The following is a 22,383-nucleotide window of genomic DNA, read 5'->3' on the forward strand; positions in this document are numbered from 1 at the left end:
TAAGAGAGAATTGGGCAGGTACATGGATAGAACAGGCCTAGTGCAGATGGGACATTTTGGAGGGAGAGATAGATCAGCCACGATTGAATGGCAGAGCGGACTTGATGGGCCGAATGTCCTAATTCTGAACCAATCACTTATGAATTTCTGAACTCAGGAAATGTTGGCTGGTGTGGGCAAGTTGGGCCAAAGTTTCCCTGCTGTGTGACTCTGTGACTCTCTAATTATTCCGCTCATTATTAAGAATTGGTCTCTGATCAAGTGCGATTGGAAAGAATATTGTTGGCCACTCAAAATGTATTGGATTTTGATATCATTACCAAGTGAATGTCATTTCCTAGATGGAGACCAGTAGAATCAATTTTTACGTAGACATAGTTGTGGAGATTGCCCTCGAGGTTACAAGTCCTCTAGATTACAAGAATACACCACAACCCATTGATTTTTTTGGCAATGACATAAACAGAAAATGCCGAAAACTTGCAGAAGTTACACAGCAGTTTCAGAGAGAGAAGAGGTTAGACGTTCAATTGCATGATGATTGATTTGTAATGTCAAATCAGTTGTGAAACGTGATCACCCTATGACACACATAGTGCTCAATGCAACTTAAAGTCATACACTTATGTGCATGTTAAGTCCTCAGAACATACAGGGGTGACATTAGTCCTGTGCCATACCCTAAATGATACCTCTTATGTCAAATTGATTTAAATATAGGCTATTCATACAGAGTGGAGTACACACACAAGGAAGCAGACTTAAACAATAGTCATAATTACAGTAACAGTAATTAATAGTAATACTGTTAATTATTGCTACTGTAATAACAGTAATAAAATTATCTGTTTAATACAGATGTAAACAACAGTAATAACTGTAATAGCATAACTGTGCTATTTAAAAGGACCTTGCTTTCATGTGTAGGAAAGAACTGCAGATGCTGGTTTAAATCGAAGGTAGACACAAAATGCTGGAGTAACTCAGCGGGACAGGCAGCATCTCTGGAGAGAGGGAGTGGGTGACGTTTCGGGTCGAGACCCTTCTTCAGACCCTTCTTCTTGCTTTCATGTTTGATATGCAGTTGCACAGGAACCTGTTTCTACGAATGGATGGCTAATGTTGGGAGATAGGGATTATCATAATAATCATAATCGTAATTTATTAGCCAAGTATGTTTTGCAACATAAGAGGGATTTGGTTTGCCATACAGTCATAACCAAAAAAACAAAAAAACACACGACTACATAAAAATTGGCATAAACATCCACCACAGCGGCCCCTCCACATTCCCCACTGCGATGGAAGGCAATAAACTCTTATCTTCTTTCCTCCCCTTCGACCCACCATGTCCACGCCAATCCTCGACCACCCCTGTACACTAGGGACAATTTTACACATTTTATCGAAGCTAATTAACCTACAAACTTGTACGCCTTTGGAGTGTGGGGGGGAAACCAGAGCTCCCGGAGAAAACCCACATGGTCACAAGGAGAACATACAAACTCCATACAGGCGGCACCCATGGTCAGGATCGAACCCGGGTCTCTGGCGCTGTAAGGCAGCAGCTCAACCCCTTAATGTTACTGAATCTTATTGAAACTGTGCAAACTAACAAACAATAAAATGCATATGACTCTTGAGGGTCTAACAAAGTGAGACTTGATCTGTGCTTCAAGAACAGCTTGTTTTTTTGTTGCTGAATGGTTTTGTTTTGTTGATGAGAAAGGCACTGTTTGTCACCTAACACTTCTGTGCTTAGGAAACGCCATGGTTAAAGATAATGACCCGTGTTGAGATGCAGTTGCAGAACCACTATGATCATTTAGTACTTCACCCACGTTGTCATTCCGCATGTGACTGCCTAAATGAAAGTTGCTGCCTCCTTTCGTTAGTGTGGTGGTGTCATTGTCAAGACCAATCTTGCCCCCCTCACCGATCCATTTTAACAAAAGAAAAATCACTGAATATCAGTTAACAATCCTGACTGTTCTATTCCTACTCATACTAATTGCTGTTTAGTTTAATTTAGTTTAGTTTAGTTTAGTTTAGAGATACAGTGCAGAAACAGCCTCTTTGGCCTAGCAAGTCCGCACTGACCAGTGATATCCGCACACTAACATTAACCTGCACACACAAGGGAAAATGTTACAATTTTACCATGCAAATTAACCTACAAATTTCCACGTCTTTGGAGTGTGGGAGGAAACCGGAGCACCCGGAGAAAACCCACGTGGTCAGGGGATGAACGTACAAACTCTGCACAGACAGCACCTGTAGTTAGGTTCGAACTGGGTCTCCGGCGCTGTAGGGCAGCAACTCTACCGTTATGCCACCGTGCTGCTCAAATGGTTACTGTCTTGCAAGCTCAGTCAGCATAGCACCAACCTAAAATCAAAATCAAAGTCTTTGTGACTTCATACAATTTATTTGCCAGATCAGATTATGGAGAAAAAAAACAATGAGAAAGATGCTAGGAATCAAATTGTTAAATTGCGTTTCCCATGTAAATGGAACTCTAGTGCAGACATGTAAAATATCCTCCTTCAAAGTCTCATTTCACTTTATGATCAGGACAAATGTGTTGCAGCATGATTTAGCGTTTACACCTGCTCAGAAATTAGCATTGGCATAGCCTCCGGGACATGTTTGTGCAAGATTATAGGATTCAAGCAGCATATTAAGATGCACATGGCGAGTGCAAGAAAATACTAGGTTTGTCACGGATGTTCTCACTGTGTCATCCCTTCCTACCCAAACCACCCCATCCCCGGGTACTTTCCCCTGCAACCGCACGAGATGCAACATCTGTCCCTTTACCTCCCCCCTCAACTCCATCCAAGGACCCAAACAGTCTTTCCAGGTGAGACAGAGGTTCACCTGCACCTCCTCCAACCTCGTCTATTGCATCCGCTGCTCCAGATGTCAACTTATTTATATCGGCGAAACCAAGCGCAGGCTCGGCGATCGCTTCGCTCAACACCTGCGCTCGGTTCGCGTTGGCCAATCTGATCTCCCGGTGGCCGAGCACTTCAACTCCCCCTCCCATTCCCAGTCTGACCTTTCTGTCATGGGCCTCCTCCAGTGCCATAGTGAGGCCCACCGGAAATTGGAGGAACAGCACCTCATATTTCGCCTGGGCAGCTTGCAGCCCAGCGGTATGAACGTACACTTCTCCAACTTTAGATAGTTCCTCTGTCCCTCTGTTCCCCTCCCCCTTCCCAGATCTCCCTCTATCTTCCTGTCTCCACCTATATCCTTCCTTTGTCCCACCCCCCTGACATCAGTCTGAAGAAGGGTCTCGACCCGAAACGTCACCCATTCCTTCTCTCCTGAGATGCTGCCTGACCTGCTGAGTTACTCCAGCATTTTGTGAATAAATACCTTCGATTTTCTACCGGCATCTGCAGTTATTTTCTTATACTATATATTCTCACTGTGTCAAATCATTTGCCCACATTTAACGAAACTGGTAAGAGGTGTAACGGTAAACGGTGAAGTCCCGTGTAGGTGAATCCGATCTTTTCACTTTGTTTAGTTTTAATTTAGAGATGCAGCGCGGAAGCAGGCCCTTTGGCCCACCGAGTCCGCGTCGACCAGCGATCGATCCCCGCACTTTGAATCTATCTAACTGACTTTGCATTTGTTGAATTAATCTAACTGAGTGCAGAAAATTACCTGCGCGTGTGAATTTAAAAGCCGCCTGTTGGTTTTGCAGCAGTGCACCTGTTTGGCCTGACATGGCAGTTGCAGCCAGTCCACGGACAACTCTACGAGAACGGGGGAAGCAAATCTTTCACTGGGCTGGAAAACCTGGATATCACCTCATCAACCCTGGGCGGAAAAGGCTCAGACAAAGATGACATGAAAGACAAAGGAGATCTCGGAGGTAGCAGCGCGCCTAATGAATGTTAAAAAGATGGGCTTAACCCCCCTGAAGATCATCTGATATTTTTAAAGGGGTTTAGTGCTATTTATAATGGTTTTAAGGAAACACTGCGGATATATCATACAACACTGTTCGTTATTTCATTGAGGTGTAGGCAACAATATTTATGTTAATAATGCGTGTCAGGGGTTATGGGGCGAAGGCAGGAAGATGGGGTTGAGAGGGAGAGATAGATCAGCCATGTATGAATGGTAAAGTAGACCTGATGGTCCGAATGGACTAATTCTGCTTCTATAACTTATGAACATGAATAAGTGCCACAATTAGTTAATTTTATTAAATTAGCTCAACTTTTTTTATATACACTATCTCTTAAAGGGCCAACGTTTAAAAAATATTTGGACAGGTACAAGGATAATATAGGTTTAGAAACATAGAAACATAGAAAATAGGTGCAGGAGTAGGCCATTCGGTCCTTCGAGCCTGCACCGCCATTCAATATGATCATGGCTGATCATCCAACTCAGTATCCCGTACCTGCCTTCTCTCCATACCCCCTGATCCCTTTAGCCACAAGGGCCACATTGTTTAGAGGGTTATAGGCCAAACGCAGGCAAGTCGGAATACTATAGATGGGGCATGGGCAAGTTGGGCCGAAGGGCCTGTTTCCACGCTGTACAACTCTATGCCTCTGTCCCAAATACTATTTAGATTAAGTTACAGATACTAACAGGAAGGGGTAGGGGAGGAAAAGCTGACACAAGTCATCTCATAAAACTTAGATTAGGCAGTGTTTAATGGACCAAGGAATTAAAACTGTCTTAAGGTGATTTAAGGAAGATGGGTACAACTAATCTGCTTAATCAAATAAGCATTTGTATAATCTGCTTCCTGTATAAGTGTGATGGTAAATTATGGTTTCACTCCAATAACAGCACATTAGACAGTCAACTCAGGTCATAGTTAGAACGTGATATATCAAGCATAGAGTGCCTGACTAATTATAGTGTGTGGATTGTCATGTAAAGTGAACCATGTGTTCTTTGGATGATTTTCTTCCGTGGCAGTTCTATGAATGAACGCAGACTGAGGTGCAATGCTGACTCAAAAGGTAATGGCACAAGAAGATGGTATGGTGGCACAAGGGTGGTGGCGCAGGGGTAGAGTTGCAACCTGACAGCTCCAGAGACCCGGGTTCGATCCTGACCACATACATGCCTTGGATGCAGTGCCATGAAGCTTCATTAAATGGATTTCTGGTTTGAAAGGGCTCATTCTGGATTGAAAGGGCTCTGACAGCAGTCTCGGTGGGCCGAAGGGCCTGTTTCCACGCAAAATCTCCGAACTAAATTAAACATAAACTAAACATTGTGATATTCGACTACAACTCTGAATAAGCAAATAGACGTGTATCATGTGCATGTAAATGTACTCGGTAATTCAGTTTCAGTTTCAATTTCCAAAAGTATTTATTTTAATATGTTCAGGTTCTCCGTACTAAAAGGTTTATCTCAGTGTTCAGAGGGGAATATTTTGTTTCCGAGAAACCAGAGTCATTGACTCTTTCATTGACTGAAATGTTATTTTGCTATATAAATGCGCATGGTGCTTTAGAGTGGTAAAGAGATCTCTGTGGCTGCATCTGGGAGGAATCACATTCATTGACTGGGGATTGTGGTCTACGTGAGAAAGATGAGCAGTTTTGATACATCGCTAAATTTCAATGGATGTTGCATTGAACAATAGATCATGGCGATCTAACGGCAGTGATGAAAGTAGGCATCCTCCCAGGGAAACTAAAAGTTTGATATTTGATAACCTGCTTTGAAATACTTGTCATTACAACGGCAAACATGGCTGCCGTACTAACACAACACTGTCCAATCAAGCTCGTTGACCTGCTCACCTGTATCTGTCCTCGTGAAATATATCCAGGTATTTTTGTTGCATAAACATAACAGGGCAGTACAAATGAACCAAAATATTCACTGCCAATACCCCCGAATGTTAAGTCTGAGAGTAAACTCAATTATTGACAGGATCAAACTCACGCAGATCACGTACAAACTCCGTACAGACAACACCCGTGGTCGGGATCGAACCCAGGTCTCTGGTACTGTATGGCAGCAACTGTGCCGCTGCCTATAACCCAATGTACATATAAATTATGAAAGCATTTAGTGGCAGGCATCTCCATCTCCTTTTCAATAGACAATAGGTGCGGGAGTAGGCCATTCGGCCCTTCGAGCCAGCACCGCCATTCAATGTGATCATGGCTGATCATTCTCAATCAGTACCCCATTCCTGCTTTCTCCCCATACCCCCTGACTCCGCTATCCTTAAGAGCTCTATCTAGCTCTCTCTTGAATGCATTCAGAGAATTGGCCTCCACTGCCCTCTGAGGCAGAGAATTCCACAGATTCACAACTCTCTGACTAAAAAAGTTTTTCCTCATCTCTGTTCTAAGTGGCCTACCCTTTATTCTTAAACTGTGGCCCCTGGTTCTGGACTCCCCCAACATTGGGAACATGTTTCCTGCCTCTAACATGTTCAACTCCTTAATAATCTTATACGTTTCGATAAGATCCCCTCTCATCCTTCTAAATTCCAGTGTATACAAACCTAGTCGCTCCAGTCTTTCGACATATGACAGTCCCGCCATTCCGGGAATTAACCTAGTAAACCTACGCTGCACGCCCTCAATAGCAAGAATATCCTTCCTCAAATTTGGAGACCAAAACTGCACACAGTACTCCAGGTGCGGTCTCACTAGGGCCCTGTACAACTGCAGAAGGACCTCTTTGCTCCTATACTCAACTCCTCTTGTTATGAATGCCAACATTCCATTGGCTTTCTTCACTGCCTGCTGTACCTGCATGCTTCCTTTCAGTGACTGATGCACTAAGACACCCAGATCACGTTGTACGTCCCCTGTTCCTAACTTGACACCATTCAGATAATACTCTGCCTTCCTATTCTTACCACCAAAGTGGATAACCTCACACTTATCCACATTAAACTGCATCTGCCATGCATCCGCCCACTCACACAACCTGTCCAAGCCCTGCAACCTCATAGCATCTTCCTCACAGTTCACACTGCCACCTAGCTTTGTATCATCGGCAAATTTGCTAATGGTACTTTTAATCCCTTCATCCAAGTCATTGATGTATATTGTAAATAGCTGTGGTCCCAACACCGAGCCTTGCGGTACCCCACTAGTCACTGCCTGCCATTCTGAAAGGGACCCATTTATCCCCACTCTTTGCTTTCTGTCTGTCAACCAACTTTCTATCCATGTCAGTACCCTACCTCCAATACCATGTGCTCTAATTTTGCCCACCAATCTCCTATGTGGGACCTTGTCGAAGGCTTTCTGAAAGTCGAGGTACACCACATCCACCGGCTCTCCCCTTTCAGCCCCAATTGTTCATCCCTCGAAGACCTTGCATTTTGTTAAACCCGTCACAGTCTAATTCCCCGTCTTCAGGGTACATAGGCGAATTTGGGTGGATTAAATGACAAGTATCCACAGTAATATCACCACGTTCACCTCATCAACAATAAGGAGGAATTTTATTTATGGCACGTTGTCATTGCATGGCTTCCTTCAACGTATGTGATGGCACTCAACTGAAAAGACCGGTTCAGGTACTGACTGATGGAATAAACTGCGATCCCAAAGCTTCCTCAGTAGGAAGAATCACAGCCTTTCCCTCATTGAAGGTAGAGTTGCAGGTAGATCGGGTGGCCAGAAAGGCTTTTGGCACATTTTTTTATTAATCAAAACTATTTATTCAAATATTAAAATTATATATACAGTACAATAAAACCAAAATAGAACCCAGCACCATAATACAAGGCAAACAATAAACTATCTTACACTCCTTGTCCCTGATGCAGTGCCCAGTGGTCCCGGAAAGGCTTTTGGCACTTTGGCCTTCATCAGTCAGAGTATTGAGTATAGAGGTTGGGAGGTCATGTTGCAGTTGTATGAGACGTTGGTGAGGCCACATTTAGAGCATTGTGTTCCGTTCTGGGCACCATGTTATAGGAAAGATGTTGTCAAGCTGGAAAGGGTACAGAGAAGATTTACGAGGACGTTGCCACGACTTGAGGGTCTGACCTCTAGGGAGAGGTTGAGTAGGCTGGGACTCTATTCCTTGGAGCGCAGGAAGATGAGGGGTGATTTTATAGAGGTGCATAAAATCATGGGAGGAATAGATCGGGTAGATGCACAGTCTCTTGCCTAGATTAGGGGAATCGAGAACCAGAGGACATAGGTTTAAGGTGAAGAGGGAAAGACTTAATAGGAATCTGAGGGCTAACATTTTCACACAAAGGGTGGTGGGTGCAAGGAATGAGCTGCCGGAGGAGGTAGTTGAGGCAGGGACAATCACAATGTTTAAGAAAAATTTGGACATATACATGGATAGGACAGGTTTGGAGGGATATCGGCCAAACGCAGACAGGTAGGACTAGTGTTGATGTGTTATGTTGGTCAGTGTGGGCAAGTTGGGCCGAAGGGCCTGTTTCCATGCTGTATGACCCTATGACTCCATGACTCAAATTGTTGAATCAAATTAGTTCCAGGACTATATATTTCACAATTGCATGATTAAATTAGCCTAGTGAAATCTCATGTGTCTTTTAATGCCTTCCATGCTGATTTAATTGAAGATTTCAGTTTGACTCAAAGGCATAAGCACCTGTGAAATATTTTGCTCCCTAAACAATTAAAGAGAGTTTACAACATCTGGACATGAGCAATTCGGCAAAATTTCCTTCAGAAATCAACAGGCATCCAACTTGATTTAATCCGGGATTGTGAGACGATTTGTGAGTTTATTTGCTTTTTTTTTTAAGAGGCTTTTTGGAACGAAGTGGTGATCTGAATTTTCCTTGCCTAATGTCAACCTTGTCACATATATTTGAAATGTTAAAATTGCCCTTTCCTCCGTCATGAACACTTTGCCAAAAGCAGGATTAACACACCTGTGATTATAAATAACTGCGTTGTTTCTTTTGCTAATTCACAAAGGACCTCAGCTTGTTTGTTCAAGCGATTTGCACCTAAGACACGAGTCTGAATGATTAAATTGCTTCTCTTTGGTTGCTATCCATCCCGGGCAAACGTTCTTTAACCAGAGTGAAACGAAAATGGAAATATTCATGTTTCAGGAAAATAGTGAAGGACATCAAGGAAGTGATTTTAACTTAGTTTAGTTAAAGTTGGAGATACAGCACGGAAACAGGCCCTTCGGCCCACCGGGTCCGCGCCGCCCAGCAATCCCCGCACACTAACACTATCCTACACACACTAGGGACAATTTTTTTTTCACACTTTACCCAGTCAATTAAACTACATACCTGTACGTCTTTGGAGTGTGGGAGGAAACCGAAGATCTCGGAGAAAACCCACGCAGGTCACGGGGAGAACGTACAAACTCCTTACAGACGGCGCCCGTAGTCAGGAAACATTAAAAAATGTGTGGAATGAGGATTTTTCTGCAGAAAACAGGGAATAAATATAAACTGGTCATTTTCGGGTTGGCAGGTTTAAACTGTCTACTATCCACTCCTAATCAGACCTGAATGTGTTTAGCTTCCGAGATGCAAAATGATTTGTCTTTTGAAACACGAGCATTTAACCAATTATAGCTTAACAGGCAAGTGAATACTTTACATGCTCATCATGTAACAAAGCAAACACTCTCAAGATATTTTAATGGCAGGAATGGCTCATAAATACCCACAATTCTCATTTACTTTAGTTCAGTTTAGTTTAGAGATACAACACGGAAACAGGCACTTCAACCCATCGAGTCCGCACCGACCAGCGAACCCATGCACTAACATTATCCTATACACACGAGGGACCATTTACAATTTTCACTAAAGCCAAATTAACTTACAAACCTTTGGAGTGTGGGAGGGAACCAGAGCACCCAGAGAAAACCCACTCGGTCGAAGAGAGAACGTGCAAATTCAGTACAGACAGCACCCGTAGTCGGGATCAAATCCGTGTCTCTGGAGCTATAAGGCAGCAATTCTACCATTGCGCCACCATGCCGCCCTTGAAACAAGCCCTTCAAGTCCACGTGGACCATCTATTACCCAAACATTAGCTCCATCCTACACACTAGAGAACAATTTACAGAAACCAATACAAACATGTGCCTCTTTGGGATGTGGTTAAAGTACTGATTTCTGCAGTTTGTGCTCTGGAAACCTGCAAAATAGAATGCTTTGTGAAGGTGCAGGAAATCAGTGACAACGACTATGGAGTTCCACACGTAATTGTAGATATGATGTATTCAAGAGAAAGTTAGACAGAGCTCTTAGATTCTAACGGAATCAAGGGATATGGGGAGAAAGCAGGAATGGGATACCTGTTTTTGGATGATCATCCATGATCACATTGAATGGCGGTGCTGGCTTGAGGGGCCGAATGGCCTACTCCTGCACCTAATTTCTATGTTTCTAAATGCTTGCACCAGACATTGCTATCAGCTGCACGATGAGATAACTGTGAACGTGGACAGTTTTTCCATCATTCCAACTGCAAGTTGTGGACCAATGTTTCCATCGCCAGCCTAGTTGATATCATTGTCTCTCATTTAATATTGTGTGCTGAGCAAGTACATCATGAGAGATCAATAAGGTAGTATTGGAATTCAGAGTTTTGGCTGGCTAATATCATACAATCTCTCACCTTTTTCTGGGCCATATCCAATGTGAACATGACAATTGTTTAGGTGGCAGAGGTAGAGTTACAGCGCTTACAACGCCAGAGACCTGGGTTCGATCCTGGCTACGGGTGCTTGTCTGTACGGAGTTTATACGTTCTCCCTGCGTGGGTTTTCTCTGAGAACTTCGGTTTCCTCCCACAGGCCAAAGACATACAGGTTTGTAGGCTAATTGGCTTGGTGTAAATGCAACAAATTGTCCTTAGTGTAGGATAATGTTAAAGTGCGGGGATTGCTGGTTGGAGCGGACTCGGTGGGCCAAAGTGTCTGTTTCTGTGCTCTAGCTCCCAAATAAATTAAATTGCTCTTAATAATAAACAAGGAAATGGTTCATCACTGCCAATACTTTTTCAGGGCATATCCTAAAATATATTCATTCCGATAAATGTCTCTTTTCCATATAAATCAGTTTTGGGCACAATGTCATAGGACGATTTAGGAGGACGTTGCCAGGACTCGAGGGCTGAGCTATAGGGAGCGGTTGAGCAGGCTGGGTCTCTATTCCTTGGAGCGCAGGAAGATGAGGGGTGATCCTATAGCGGTGTACAAAATCATGCGATGAATAGATTGGGGAAATGCACAGAATGCTTTGCCCAGAGTAGGGGAATTGAAAAAGACAGGACATAGGTTGAATGTGAGGGGGGAGAGAATTAATAGGAACCTGAGGGGTAACCTTTTTACACAAATGGTGGTGGGGGTATTTGTTCCAGTTGCTCAGAGTGTTGCCTGACTGGGCCTCCAGCCGCCACCTTCCTCGGTCGACCAGCAACCGGCGTTCTCTCCTCGCCCACCCACCTTAGTTCCCCAGGTGAGTTCATGTGCAGGTGAATACAAAACAAAGTTCACCAGTACTCTTAGCAAGTAATCAACAACTGGGCCAGATATTGGGGTGGTTAGTCTATGGAACATTAGGCCTGAGAGGGTGTCAATAACTCCAGGGGTACAAAGACAATTGAGCGCAGCGGTAGAGTTGCTGCCTTGCAGCGCCAGGGACCCGGGTTCAATCCTGACTACGGGTGCCGTCTGTACGGATCTCCGGTTTCCTCCCACACTCCAATGACGTACAGGTTTGTAAGTTAATTGGCTTGGTAAAACTGTAAATTGTCCCTCGTGTGTGTAGGATAGTGCTTGTGTTCAGAGATCGCTGGTCGGCGTGGACGCTGGTGGGCCGAAGGGCCTGTTTCTGCGCTGTATCTCGAAACTAAAACCAAACTATTGTGTTCTAAAAAAAACACAACCTTGGGAGGTTTCTGAATTTGTTTCAACTGTTTTATACCCAACCAAAAGAGGTTAGTGTGATGTTAGTTCCGCAGTGTTTCCACTTGAGTGCAATCACTTTGATGAATGTGAACTTTGCAGAGCAACATGCTGCTGTCAAACTGGTTGTCTTTCTTGTTGTGCGTTTCTTTCAGGAAAGACTGTGAATGTATTTCAACGAGGAAGGGCCATCGACACAGGGGAAGTGGATATAGGAATGCAGGTGATGCAAACCATTCCCCCAGGCCACTTCTGGAGGTTTCAAGTCACCGCAGATCATCCGCTCTACCTGAAATTCAATGTGTCGTTGGCAAAAGATGCCTTATTGGGGATATATGGTCGACGAAACCTTCCCCCCACCCACACGCAGGTAATTACCCTCGTTGTGTGTCGTCTATAGTCCAGATTGTTTTTAATTTTCACATGTACCGATGATGGAACAATGAAATTCTTACTTGCAGTAGCATAACAGGCCAGTAAGCACAACACTCAGTCAACAACTCACGTTGGCACAGTGGTAGAGTTGCTGCCTTACAGCGCCGGAGACTTCCGTTCGAACCTGTCTACGGATGCGTTTTCTCCCTGTGACCTGCGTGGGATTTCTCCGGGATCGCCGTTTTCCTCCCACGCTCCAAAGACGTACAAGTTTGTAGGTTAACTGGCTTGGTAAAATTGTAAATTGTCCCCAGTGTGCGTAGGGTAGAGTTAGAGTGCAGGAATCGCAGGTCGGCGCGGACTCGGTGGGCCGAAGGGCCTGTTCCATGCTTTATCTCTAAATTAAGTAAGCAATTAATAAGCAACTAATTAATTTATTAGCCAACGAAACTGAAATAACAAATAATAAACACGAAAGATTCAATAAACTTATAACCCCAATGCTAGTGCAAAAAAAGCCCAAAGTCCTTGGTGCAACTATACAGTTCACAGGTGATAGTTTAGTCGGTAGACACAAAATGCTGGAACAAATACTGCAGGTGTTAGAGGTGATGTTAGAGTGTTAGTTGGCAGGAGAATGGGGTTAGGAGGGAGAGATGGATCAACCACGATTGAATGGCGGAGTAGACTTGATGGGTCAAATGGCCTAATTCTACTCCAATTCCTTATGATCTTATGTAACCTTGCGGGTCAGGCAGGCAGCATCTCTGGTGAAAAGGGTCAACACTCAGTCTGAAGAAAGGTTCGGGTCGACACTCTCAGTCTGAAGAAAGGTCACGACCCGAAACATTACTTATTCCTTTTTCCCCCGAGATGCTGTCTGGCCCACAGAGTTACTCCAGCATTTTGTGCTGATCTTTGGTGTAAAGCAGCACCTGCAGTTCCTTCCTACTGATAGTTTAGTTGGGGTTGTGCAATGTTCAAGAGTTGTTGGGAAGAAACTATTCTTGAATTTGGTGATCACGGTTTTCAGACTCTTACACCTACTTCCGGGATGGTAGGAGTGAAATGAGAAAGTAGCCAGGGTGGCGTGGGTCTCAATGCCAGCTGCCTTTTTGAAGGAGCGCCTCCTATATTAATGGAGTAACAGGCCAACAGATAGATAGAGTAAATTTATCGATTTAATACTTAATTCGGCGCAGCATTGAACAATGAACTAAGAATATAATCTGGCCGGGTATCCCCAAATGGCAAAGTAATTTGTTGGACAGGAATTGTCAGTCCTGTGAGATTGGAGTCACCAGCCATGTTGTCAATTACCATGCTGTGGCGCCACCTAGGGGTCAAGCCACTTACTGATCGAACCTTCGTCACCAGAACTGGAACGATCACATGACAGGGTGATGACAGTTGACAGTTGGAGGTGACAGTTGACAGTTGGGGATTTGAAGCTCTGCTCGAGCCCTCGAGTGAACAGACGTGTGGTGCTCCTCTCAACAGCAACCAGCACCTAACTGTTCGCCTAACTAAGCGCGCATGCGTTCAACCACTGTTTCATTAATAAAACACGTTTGATTCACAACGCTTGGTTCACTACCACGCATTAATACCATGTAATGGGGCAATAATGATGAGCCATTTTTTTCAGCCATTGGACATGTGCAGCATTCATGTTCATAAGTTCTAGGAGCAGAATTAGGCCATTCGGCCCATCTCGTCTACTCCTTTATTCTTCCTTATTAGGTCATAAGGAATAGGACTAGAATAGGCCATTCGGCCCATCAAGTCTCCTCCTTTATTCTTCCTTATTAGGTCATAAGGTCATAAGGAATAGGACTAGAATTAGGCCATTCGGCCCATCAAATCTACTCCTTTATTCTTTATTGTCATTTGAACGCCTCATTACAGGAGGCAATTATGCTCAACTGTGTTGATGTTGGACAGACACAAAGTGCTGGAGTAGCTCTGTGGGTCAGGCAGCATACCTGGAGGGAAAAAAATTGGATGATGTTTACTGATGTTTCAGGTGGGAACCCTTCTTCAGACTGAAAGTAGAGGGTGGGAGGGGAAATGGAGGTAGGAAAAAGGCCAGAACAAATTAGGGCCAGCAACTGATGACCTTGGAAGGGGGGAGCCCATAATGTTGATGTTGGACATGGCGAAGAACAAGTTTCTTCCCCAGAAACGTTAATTAATTCGTTTACAAGTATCAAATAACTTTCAGATAATTCTCACTGAAAGCGACATCTTTTTTTTAACTTGCGGATTTATTTGTGAAATTAATTGAAATCCTGAGGCTGCCATGGGATTTGTACTTGCTTTCTTGATTTGATCGGCCTGGAGAATTATCATCACACCTAACAACAACTGAAAAATGAAAACTCATCAAGTCTGATGTGCCGCCATTGGAATCTTAACAAAACTGGGAAAACTGATTAGTTTTAGCCACTTCTGGCCATGACTGCCTGCAAAAACTGTTCATTATCATTAACGACATCGCATAATCTTTAATTACTGATTGTAATGCGAATGATCTGACAAGAAACACAATTATCGCAGAACAAAAGAGGTGAGTAACGAGGGATTTTCTTTGACGTGGCATCGTTCCACATGGAGGACCTAATTGCAAAATAATGAAACTCATCACAGATGATCTAGCAGCCTGCGCCATCAGTAGGAAAGGATTGCTTGCATTTGATGAGATACATTAAATTAAGCCAGTCCAAACCCAGAGCCCATGAAAAGGACGGCATAGCGACATAGCAGCCTTACAGCGCCAGAGACCCGGGTTCGATTCTGACTACGGGTGCTGTCTGTACGGAGTTTACATGTTTAGTTTAGTTTAGAGATACAGCGCCGAAACAGGCCATTCGGGTCACCGAGTCTGTTCCAACGGGCGACCCACGCACAATAACACTATCCTGCACTGGGGACAATTTATAGACAATAGAGAATAGGTGCAGGAGTAGGCCATTCGGCCCTTCGAGCTAGCACCACCATTCAATGTGATCATGGCTGATCATTCTTAATCAGTACCCCGTTCCTGCCTTCTCTCCATACCCCCTGACTCCGCTATCCTTAAGAGCTCTATCTAGTTCTCTCTTGAATGCACACTCTTGAATATAAAATTTACAATTTTACGGAAGCCAATTAGCCTACAAACCTGTCTGTCTTTGGAGTGTGGGAGAAAACCGGAGCACCCGGAGAAAACCCAAGCAGGTCACAGGGAGGTAGACACAAAATCCTGGAGTAACTCAGCATCTCTGGAGAGAAGGAATGGGTGACGTTTAGGGCCGAGACCCTTCTGATGTCAGGGGAGTGGGCGGTGCAGGGATAAAATGTAGCCGGAGACAGTAAGACTGGTGCGAGAACTGGGAAGGGGAGGGGATGGAGAGAAAAGGAAGTTAGAGAAGTCAATGTTCATACCGCTGGGGTGTAAGCTACCCAAGCGAAATACCAAGTGCTGTTCCTCCAATTTGCGCTGGGCCTCATTCTGATAATGGAGGAGGCCCAGGACAGAAAGGTCAGAATGGGAATGGGAGGGGGAGTTAAAGTGCTGAGCAAGCGGGAGATCAAGTAGGTTTAGGCGGACTGGGCGGAGATGTTCGGCGGAACGAATGCCGAGTCTATGCCGAGTCTCACCGACGTACAGTAGTCAACACCTGGAACAGCGGATACAGTAGATGAGATTGGAGGAGGTGCAAGTGAACCTCTGCCTCACCTGAAAAGACTGTTGGGGTCCTTGGACGGAGTCAAGGGGGGAAGTAAAGGGACAGGTGTTGCATCTCCTGTGGTTGCAGGGAAAAGTACCTGCGGAGGGGTAGTTTGGGTGGGAAGGGGTGAGTTGACATGGGGAGGGAATGGTCTCTGCGAAAAGCAGAAAGGGGTGGAGATGGGAAGATGTGGCCAGTAGTGGGATACTGTTGGAGGTCGCGGAAATGTCGGAGGATTATGTGCTGCATGCGACGGCTGATGGGGTGGAAGGTGTGGACAGGGGGGGACTCTGTCCTTGTTACGAATGGGGGGAGGGGGAGCAAGAGCGGAGCTGCGGGATATCGAGGAGACCCTAGTAAGCGCCTCATCTATATAGGAAGAGAGGAAATCCCCGTTCATGATCACGGGGAGATCGTACAAACTCCATATTGACAGCACCCATAGTCAGGATCGAACCCGGGTCTCTGGAGCTGCAAGGCAGCAACTCTACCGCTGTGCCACCGTGCCACATTCTCTCAGTGCCTGCGTGGGTTTTCTCCGGGCACACCAGTTTCCTCCCAAATCCCAAAGTCGTGCGGGTTTGTAGGTCAATTGGCTTCTGTAAATTGTCCCTATAGCGTGGGGTAGAACCAGTGTGTGGGTGATCGCTGGTCGGTGGGCCAAAGGGCCTGTTTTCCTCGCTGTATTTCGAAACTGAACTAAACTAAGCCAAAAGTAGTGTGTCTACAATCTGTAGAGAGTCTGTGTTGTGAAGTAAATTATTTAATGAATTTGTGCCGCCACAGTTTGATTTTGTGAAGCTCTTGGATGGAAAGCAATTGATTAAGCATGAAGTGAAAACTTCGGAGAAATCGAAGAACAACACTCCTCAGAATTTAATACTGATGACCCTTCAGGAGGCCGGATTCATCGAATATATGGATTCAGGAACATGGCACTTTGCCTTCTACAATGATGGGAAAAAGGTGGAACAGGTCTTTGTTCTAACGTCTGTAATAGGTGAGGCATCATCGATTTTATATATATATATATATATATATACTAGACCAAGTGGACCCGTTGGGCCCAAACCTCTCCTGCATTGGTGCACTCCTCCCCTCTCCCCTCCCCCCCCGCCTCCCCCTCCCCCCCCCCCCCACTCCATCCCCTCAACCCCCCCCCCTTATCGTCCCTCCATAGGAGATAGATTTAAACTTTAAAATGTGAATAACTGTAAAAATATAACACCGATTTCAATGAAATTTCTTCCATTCGCACCAAAGGGACGATGGTGAGTAAGGTGGGTCTAAAATTGTCTAGCTATCTTGTACCGTTTTGGTTGTGGTTCAGGAACAAACAAACAAACAAGCAAGAGTTTTAGTGTATAGATATGTATATATATGTATATATATATTTTTTCTTTTGTAATTCAAATTATGTTTAACAGAAATGTTTTGTCTTTGGAACACTCACAAAAAGTTCTTCTTCTAAATAGTTTTACCTCAGAATTGGAACGATTTGTGCATGGGTTTAAATGCATGATTTGATATTGCGGCCAATCTGCACACATTAGATTCAATGATTCAAAGATACTTTATTGTCACCCAGGTACCGAGGCACAGTGGAATTCTTTGTATTTTGCATACAATCGAGTAAAATCATACGGCAGACCTCAACTAGGCAGAACACAAAGAGTCACCACATTTGTGGAGCCGACAAAGTTCTTAGCGCAGTCTTATCTTCTCGCAGCGGCAAACCAGGCCTAACACCACACATGGCCACCGGGTAACCCTCGACCGATCCTCATAAGTTCATAAGTGTTAGAAATGAGATTAGGCCATATGACCCATTAAGTCTACTCCGCCATTCAATCATGGCTGATCTATCTCTCCCTCCTGCCTTCTCTTCGTAACCCCTGACACCCATACTCATCAAGCATCTATCGATCTCTGCCTTAGAAATATCCACAGACTTGGCCTCCACAGCCTTCTGTGGCAATGAATTCCACAAACTCACCTCCCTCTGACTAAAGAAATTCCTCCTCATCTCCTTCCTAAAGGAACGTCCTTTAATTGTGAGGCGATGACCTCTGGTCCTAGACTCTCCCACTGGTGGAAACACCCTCTCCACATCCACTCTATCCAAGCCTTTCACTATTCGGTACATTTCAATGAGATCCCCCCCTCATTCTTCTAAATTCAAGCGAGTACAGGCCCAGTGCCGTCAAGTGCTCATCGTGTGTTACCCCCCCCTCAATTCCTGGGATCGTTCTCGTAAACCTCCTCTGGGCCCTCCCCAGCACCAGCACATCCTTCCTCAGATATGGGGGTCCTTCTTTGTTCTCGGCGGCTTGCCGGCTGGGTTGGTCTCGCTCGGCCTGCCGGTTGTTCAGCTCCAGGGCGCATCCCGGGAGTCTTCTACCCCAGGCGCGGTGTTTCGCGGGAGCCTTATGTTCCGATAATAGCGATGACGATTTCCCTCACAATTATGGACGATCAGGGAACTGCTCCGTGCACGTTTGGGTGCCATTTACCTCAGAGTATCTGCTTGGTGTCAAAGATTGTCATGAAATATGAGCACGTTTCGAGAATTTGATAATATTTTAGATTTTTTAGATTTAGAGATACAGCGCGGAAACAGGCCCTTCGGCCAACCGAGTCCGCGCCACCCAGCGATCCCCGTACATTAACACTATCCTACACATGCTAGGGACAATTTTTACATATTACCCAGTCAATTAACCTACATACCTGTACGTCTTTGGAGTGTGGATGGAAACCGAAGATCTCGGAGAAAACCCACGCAGGTCACGGGGAGAACAAACTCCGTACAGACGGCGCCCGTAGTCAGGATCGAACCTGAGTCTCCGGCGCTGCATTCGCTGTAAGGCAGCAACTCTACCGCTGCGCCACCGTGCCGCAGTGGAAGATGAACACTCAAACAATATAACAGTAAGAGAATAAAATATTTATTGAAACAACAGTAAAACTACAACTGAACAGCACCAAATAAATACTTTCTCTCACGACCTTCAACCGCAAAAGCCTGTTGAAAAGGTTTGTCAGTAGCTCCTTACAACAGCTTGGCTTGAAGATTTTTCAGAGTATCGTGAGTCCTGTCTCTATTCTGGAAACATGACCCGAGAGGTGAGGTCCAGTGAGTCCGTTGGCAGCGTGCACTAAATAATCAATAAGCCCGCGCTTTTTCCCTAATCTACAAACAACAGTCAATTCTGAAGAAGGGTCTTGACCCGAAACGGCACCCTTTCCTTCTCTCCAGCAGAGATGCTGCCTGTCCCGCAGAGTTACTCCACCATTTTGTGTCTAAGATATGGACCAGCAGTTGCAGTTCCTTCCTACACATTCAGTTGACTCTGTTTGGTTTTTAAGCTATTCAACCCCTTTGTTGAGCATTTTGCCTAAACTCTCTGTTGTAGTATTACAGACTATTGCCCGAAGTAAAACATGCTTCATGGAACTGATTGTCAAATGAATGTTTCCGGCTTTGAACCTTCCACTGGAAGTGCAGCACGGTGATGCGGCTGGTAAAGCTGCTGCCTCACAGCACCAGAGACCCGGGTTCGATCCTGACCTCAGGTGCTTGCATGTTCTATCTGTGACCGCGTGGGTTTTCTCCAAGTGCTCCGGTTTCTACCACATCCCAAAGACGTGCGGGTTTGTAGGTTAATTGACCTCTTTAAATTGCCTCAGAGTGTGTAGGGACTGGACGTGAAAGTGGGATAAGGTAGAATTAGTGTGAAGGGGCAATCAATGGTCAGCGTGGACTCGGTAGGCCGAAGAGCCTGTTTCCATGCCTATATCTCTCAACTAAACTAAGGTGGGCATAAGCATATTGTGTCTCAATGCAAGCCATTAACGTTGATCGACAGAAAGCCATCGAATGGGTTTTGTGTGCAGCTTTCATTTGAAAAGACTTGCATTTTGTGTGCTTCATCATGTCAGAAGCCCAAGCAAAATTCTTTGATGAGCAGTAACTGCTCTTTTGTCAGCAAGAAATTGCTCACAGAATTCAACCCCTTTGTGTGTGAGTTTTGCCTAAACTCTCTGTTTGTCATTATTAACAATATTACAGAACATCGCCCTAAGTAAAACATGCTTCAAAGTAATCCAATAGAAGAAATAATAAACCAATTCCCATATGAATCAGCTTACTAATGTATGTGATCACACTGAATACCCCAGGCTTCATCATTTCAAGGTGAATAATATCCTTCTTGGCTGTGGGCGGTACTTTAGATGAAATATAACTTGTGCCTCTCTCCCTGACGTATTGATCCAAAGACTGGTGCCGTACCCTCTAAATATTTTACTTGCGTAACAATTTGGATGTGCCGAATGCTTCTCTGGTTTAGTGTCAGCTAAACTAAAGCACTCTTTTTTTTTTAGCTCAAGTTTTCATCTGTGTGCTTCTTATTTAGATACTGAACCAGCATGCAGGACCGGGCCACCACGAGCGAGAGGGAACCCCAGGGGGCCACCAGGAATGAAGGGGGGGGGGGACTGGGTGAGGGGACACCAGGAAGGAAGGGGGGGACCGGGTGAGGGGGACGCCAGGAAGGAAGGGGGGACCCAAGGGGGCTGCCGAGAGCGTAGTGGGGACCCAGAAGGGGGGGACCCGGCAGGGGGCCACCTGGAATGAAGGGGGGGACTGGGTGAGGGGGACACCAGGAAGGAAGGGGGGACCCGAGGGGGCCGTCGAGAGCGTAGTGGGGACCCAGCAGGGGGCCACCAGGAAATAAGGGGGGGATTGGGTAATGGGGACACCAGAATGGAAGGGGGAACCGGGTGAGGGGGGCACCAGGAAGGAAGGGGGGGACCGGGTGAGGGGGACGCCAGGAAGGAAGGGGGGACCCAAGGGGGCTGCCGAGAGCGTAGTGGGGACCCAGAAGGGGGGGACCCGGCAGGGGGCCACCTGGAATGAAGGGGGGGACTGGGTGAGGGGGACACCAGGAAGGAAGGGGGGACCCGAGGGGGCCGTCGAGAGCGTAGTGGGGACCCAGCAGGGGGCCACCAGGAAAGAAGGGGGGGATTGGGTGATGGGGACACCAGAATGGAAGGGGGAACCGGGTGAGGGGGGCACCAGGAAGGAAGGGGGGACCCGAGGGGGCCGCCGAGAACGTAGGGGGGACCCAGCAGGAGGGGACCCAGCAGGGGGCCACCAGGAACGAAGGGGGGGGGACTGGGTGAGGGGACACCAGGAAGGAAGGGGGGGATCGGGTGAGGGGGACGCCAGGAATGAAGTGGGGGATCGGGTGAGGGGGCCGCCGAGAACGTAGGGGGGACCCAACAGGGGGGGACCCGGCAGGGGGCCGCCAGGAATGAAGGGGGACTCGGCGGGGGGTTTGGGGGGAGGCCAAGAACAAAGGGGGAAACCTGCAGGCTCGTGTGGCAGCAGCCTGGTTCGCTGCTGCAATCTGAAGATAAGACTATTCGGTAAACCATTTGTAACTTTGTTGGCACCAGAAACGTGGTGACTGTGTACTGCCTAGGTGAGGCCTGCTGTATGATTTGACTGGGTTGTATGCAAAACAAAGCGTTTCACTGTACCTCCGGTACATGTGACAGTAACGTATCATTGAATCATTGAAAATATGGAAGCTAGACTTAATCCCAAACTGAAAGTTATACATAGTTTCCCTAATGCCCTTCAAACCCTTCTCCAAGTTTCCAACTTCAGTTCAAAATGGCATTGGCCCTCAGGTTCCTATTAAATCTTTCCTCTCTCATCTTATACCTGTGTCTTCTGGCTCATGGTTCCCTTAGGGGAAAAAAACCTGCAGATGCTTTTTTCCCCCCACAAAATCCTGGAGTAACTCAGCGGGTCAGGCAGCATGTCGGGAGAGAAGGAATAGGTGACGTTTCGGGCCGAGTCTGAAGAAGGGTCTCGACCCGAAACGTCACCCATTCCTTCTCTCCCGAGTTGCTGCCTGACCCGCTGAGTTACTCCAACATTTTGTGTCTACCTCATGATTCCCTTACTCTGGGTAAAATAAAACTCTGTGCATTCACCCCATCTGTTCCACACTATGTGCATTCAATCTATCCATTCCTATCTACCTCGTCAAAACTTTATATCGACCGTCAGTAAGCATGACTACTTGCAGAAACAAGGAACTGCTGGTGCTGGCTTATACCTAAGATAGACACAAAGTAGAGAGACTGGAGTCTGAAGAAGGATCCCAACCCAAATACGTCTTAGACAATAGACAATAGGTGCAGGAGGAGGCCATTCGGCCCTTCGAGCCAGCACCGCCATTCAATGTGATCATGGCTGATCATTCTCAATCAGTACCCCGTTCCTGCCTTCTCCCCATACCCCCTGACTCCGCTATCCTTAAGAGCTCTATCTAGCTCTCTCTTGAATGCATTCAGAGAATTGGCCTCCGCTGCCTTCTGAGGC

At 45.9% G+C, this 22,383-nt stretch overlaps 1 protein-coding gene across 7 annotated transcripts in view; it reads left to right on the top strand.

Annotated features, from left to right (window-relative positions):
- The window catches only part of tenm1 (teneurin transmembrane protein 1), a 1,669,493-nt gene that overhangs the window by 1,456,371 nt on the left and 190,739 nt on the right, over positions 1–22,383 (top strand). For 6 of the 7 annotated variants that reach the window (XM_078412545.1, XM_078412546.1, XM_078412547.1 and 3 more), the window contains 3 exons: positions 3,719–3,889; positions 12,051–12,265; positions 16,770–16,983. In XM_078412545.1, the coding sequence (XP_078268671.1) occupies positions 3,719–3,889; positions 12,051–12,265; positions 16,770–16,983 (600 nt within the window). The remainder of the gene's footprint in view (positions 1–3,718; positions 3,890–12,050; positions 12,266–16,769; positions 16,984–22,383) is intronic. The other variant, XM_078412549.1, reaches the window with a different exon arrangement.

The sequence above is a fragment of the Rhinoraja longicauda genome, chromosome 15 (genome assembly GCF_053455715.1).
Source record: "Rhinoraja longicauda isolate Sanriku21f chromosome 15, sRhiLon1.1, whole genome shotgun sequence".
NCBI lineage: Eukaryota > Metazoa > Chordata > Chondrichthyes > Rajiformes > Arhynchobatidae > Rhinoraja > Rhinoraja longicauda.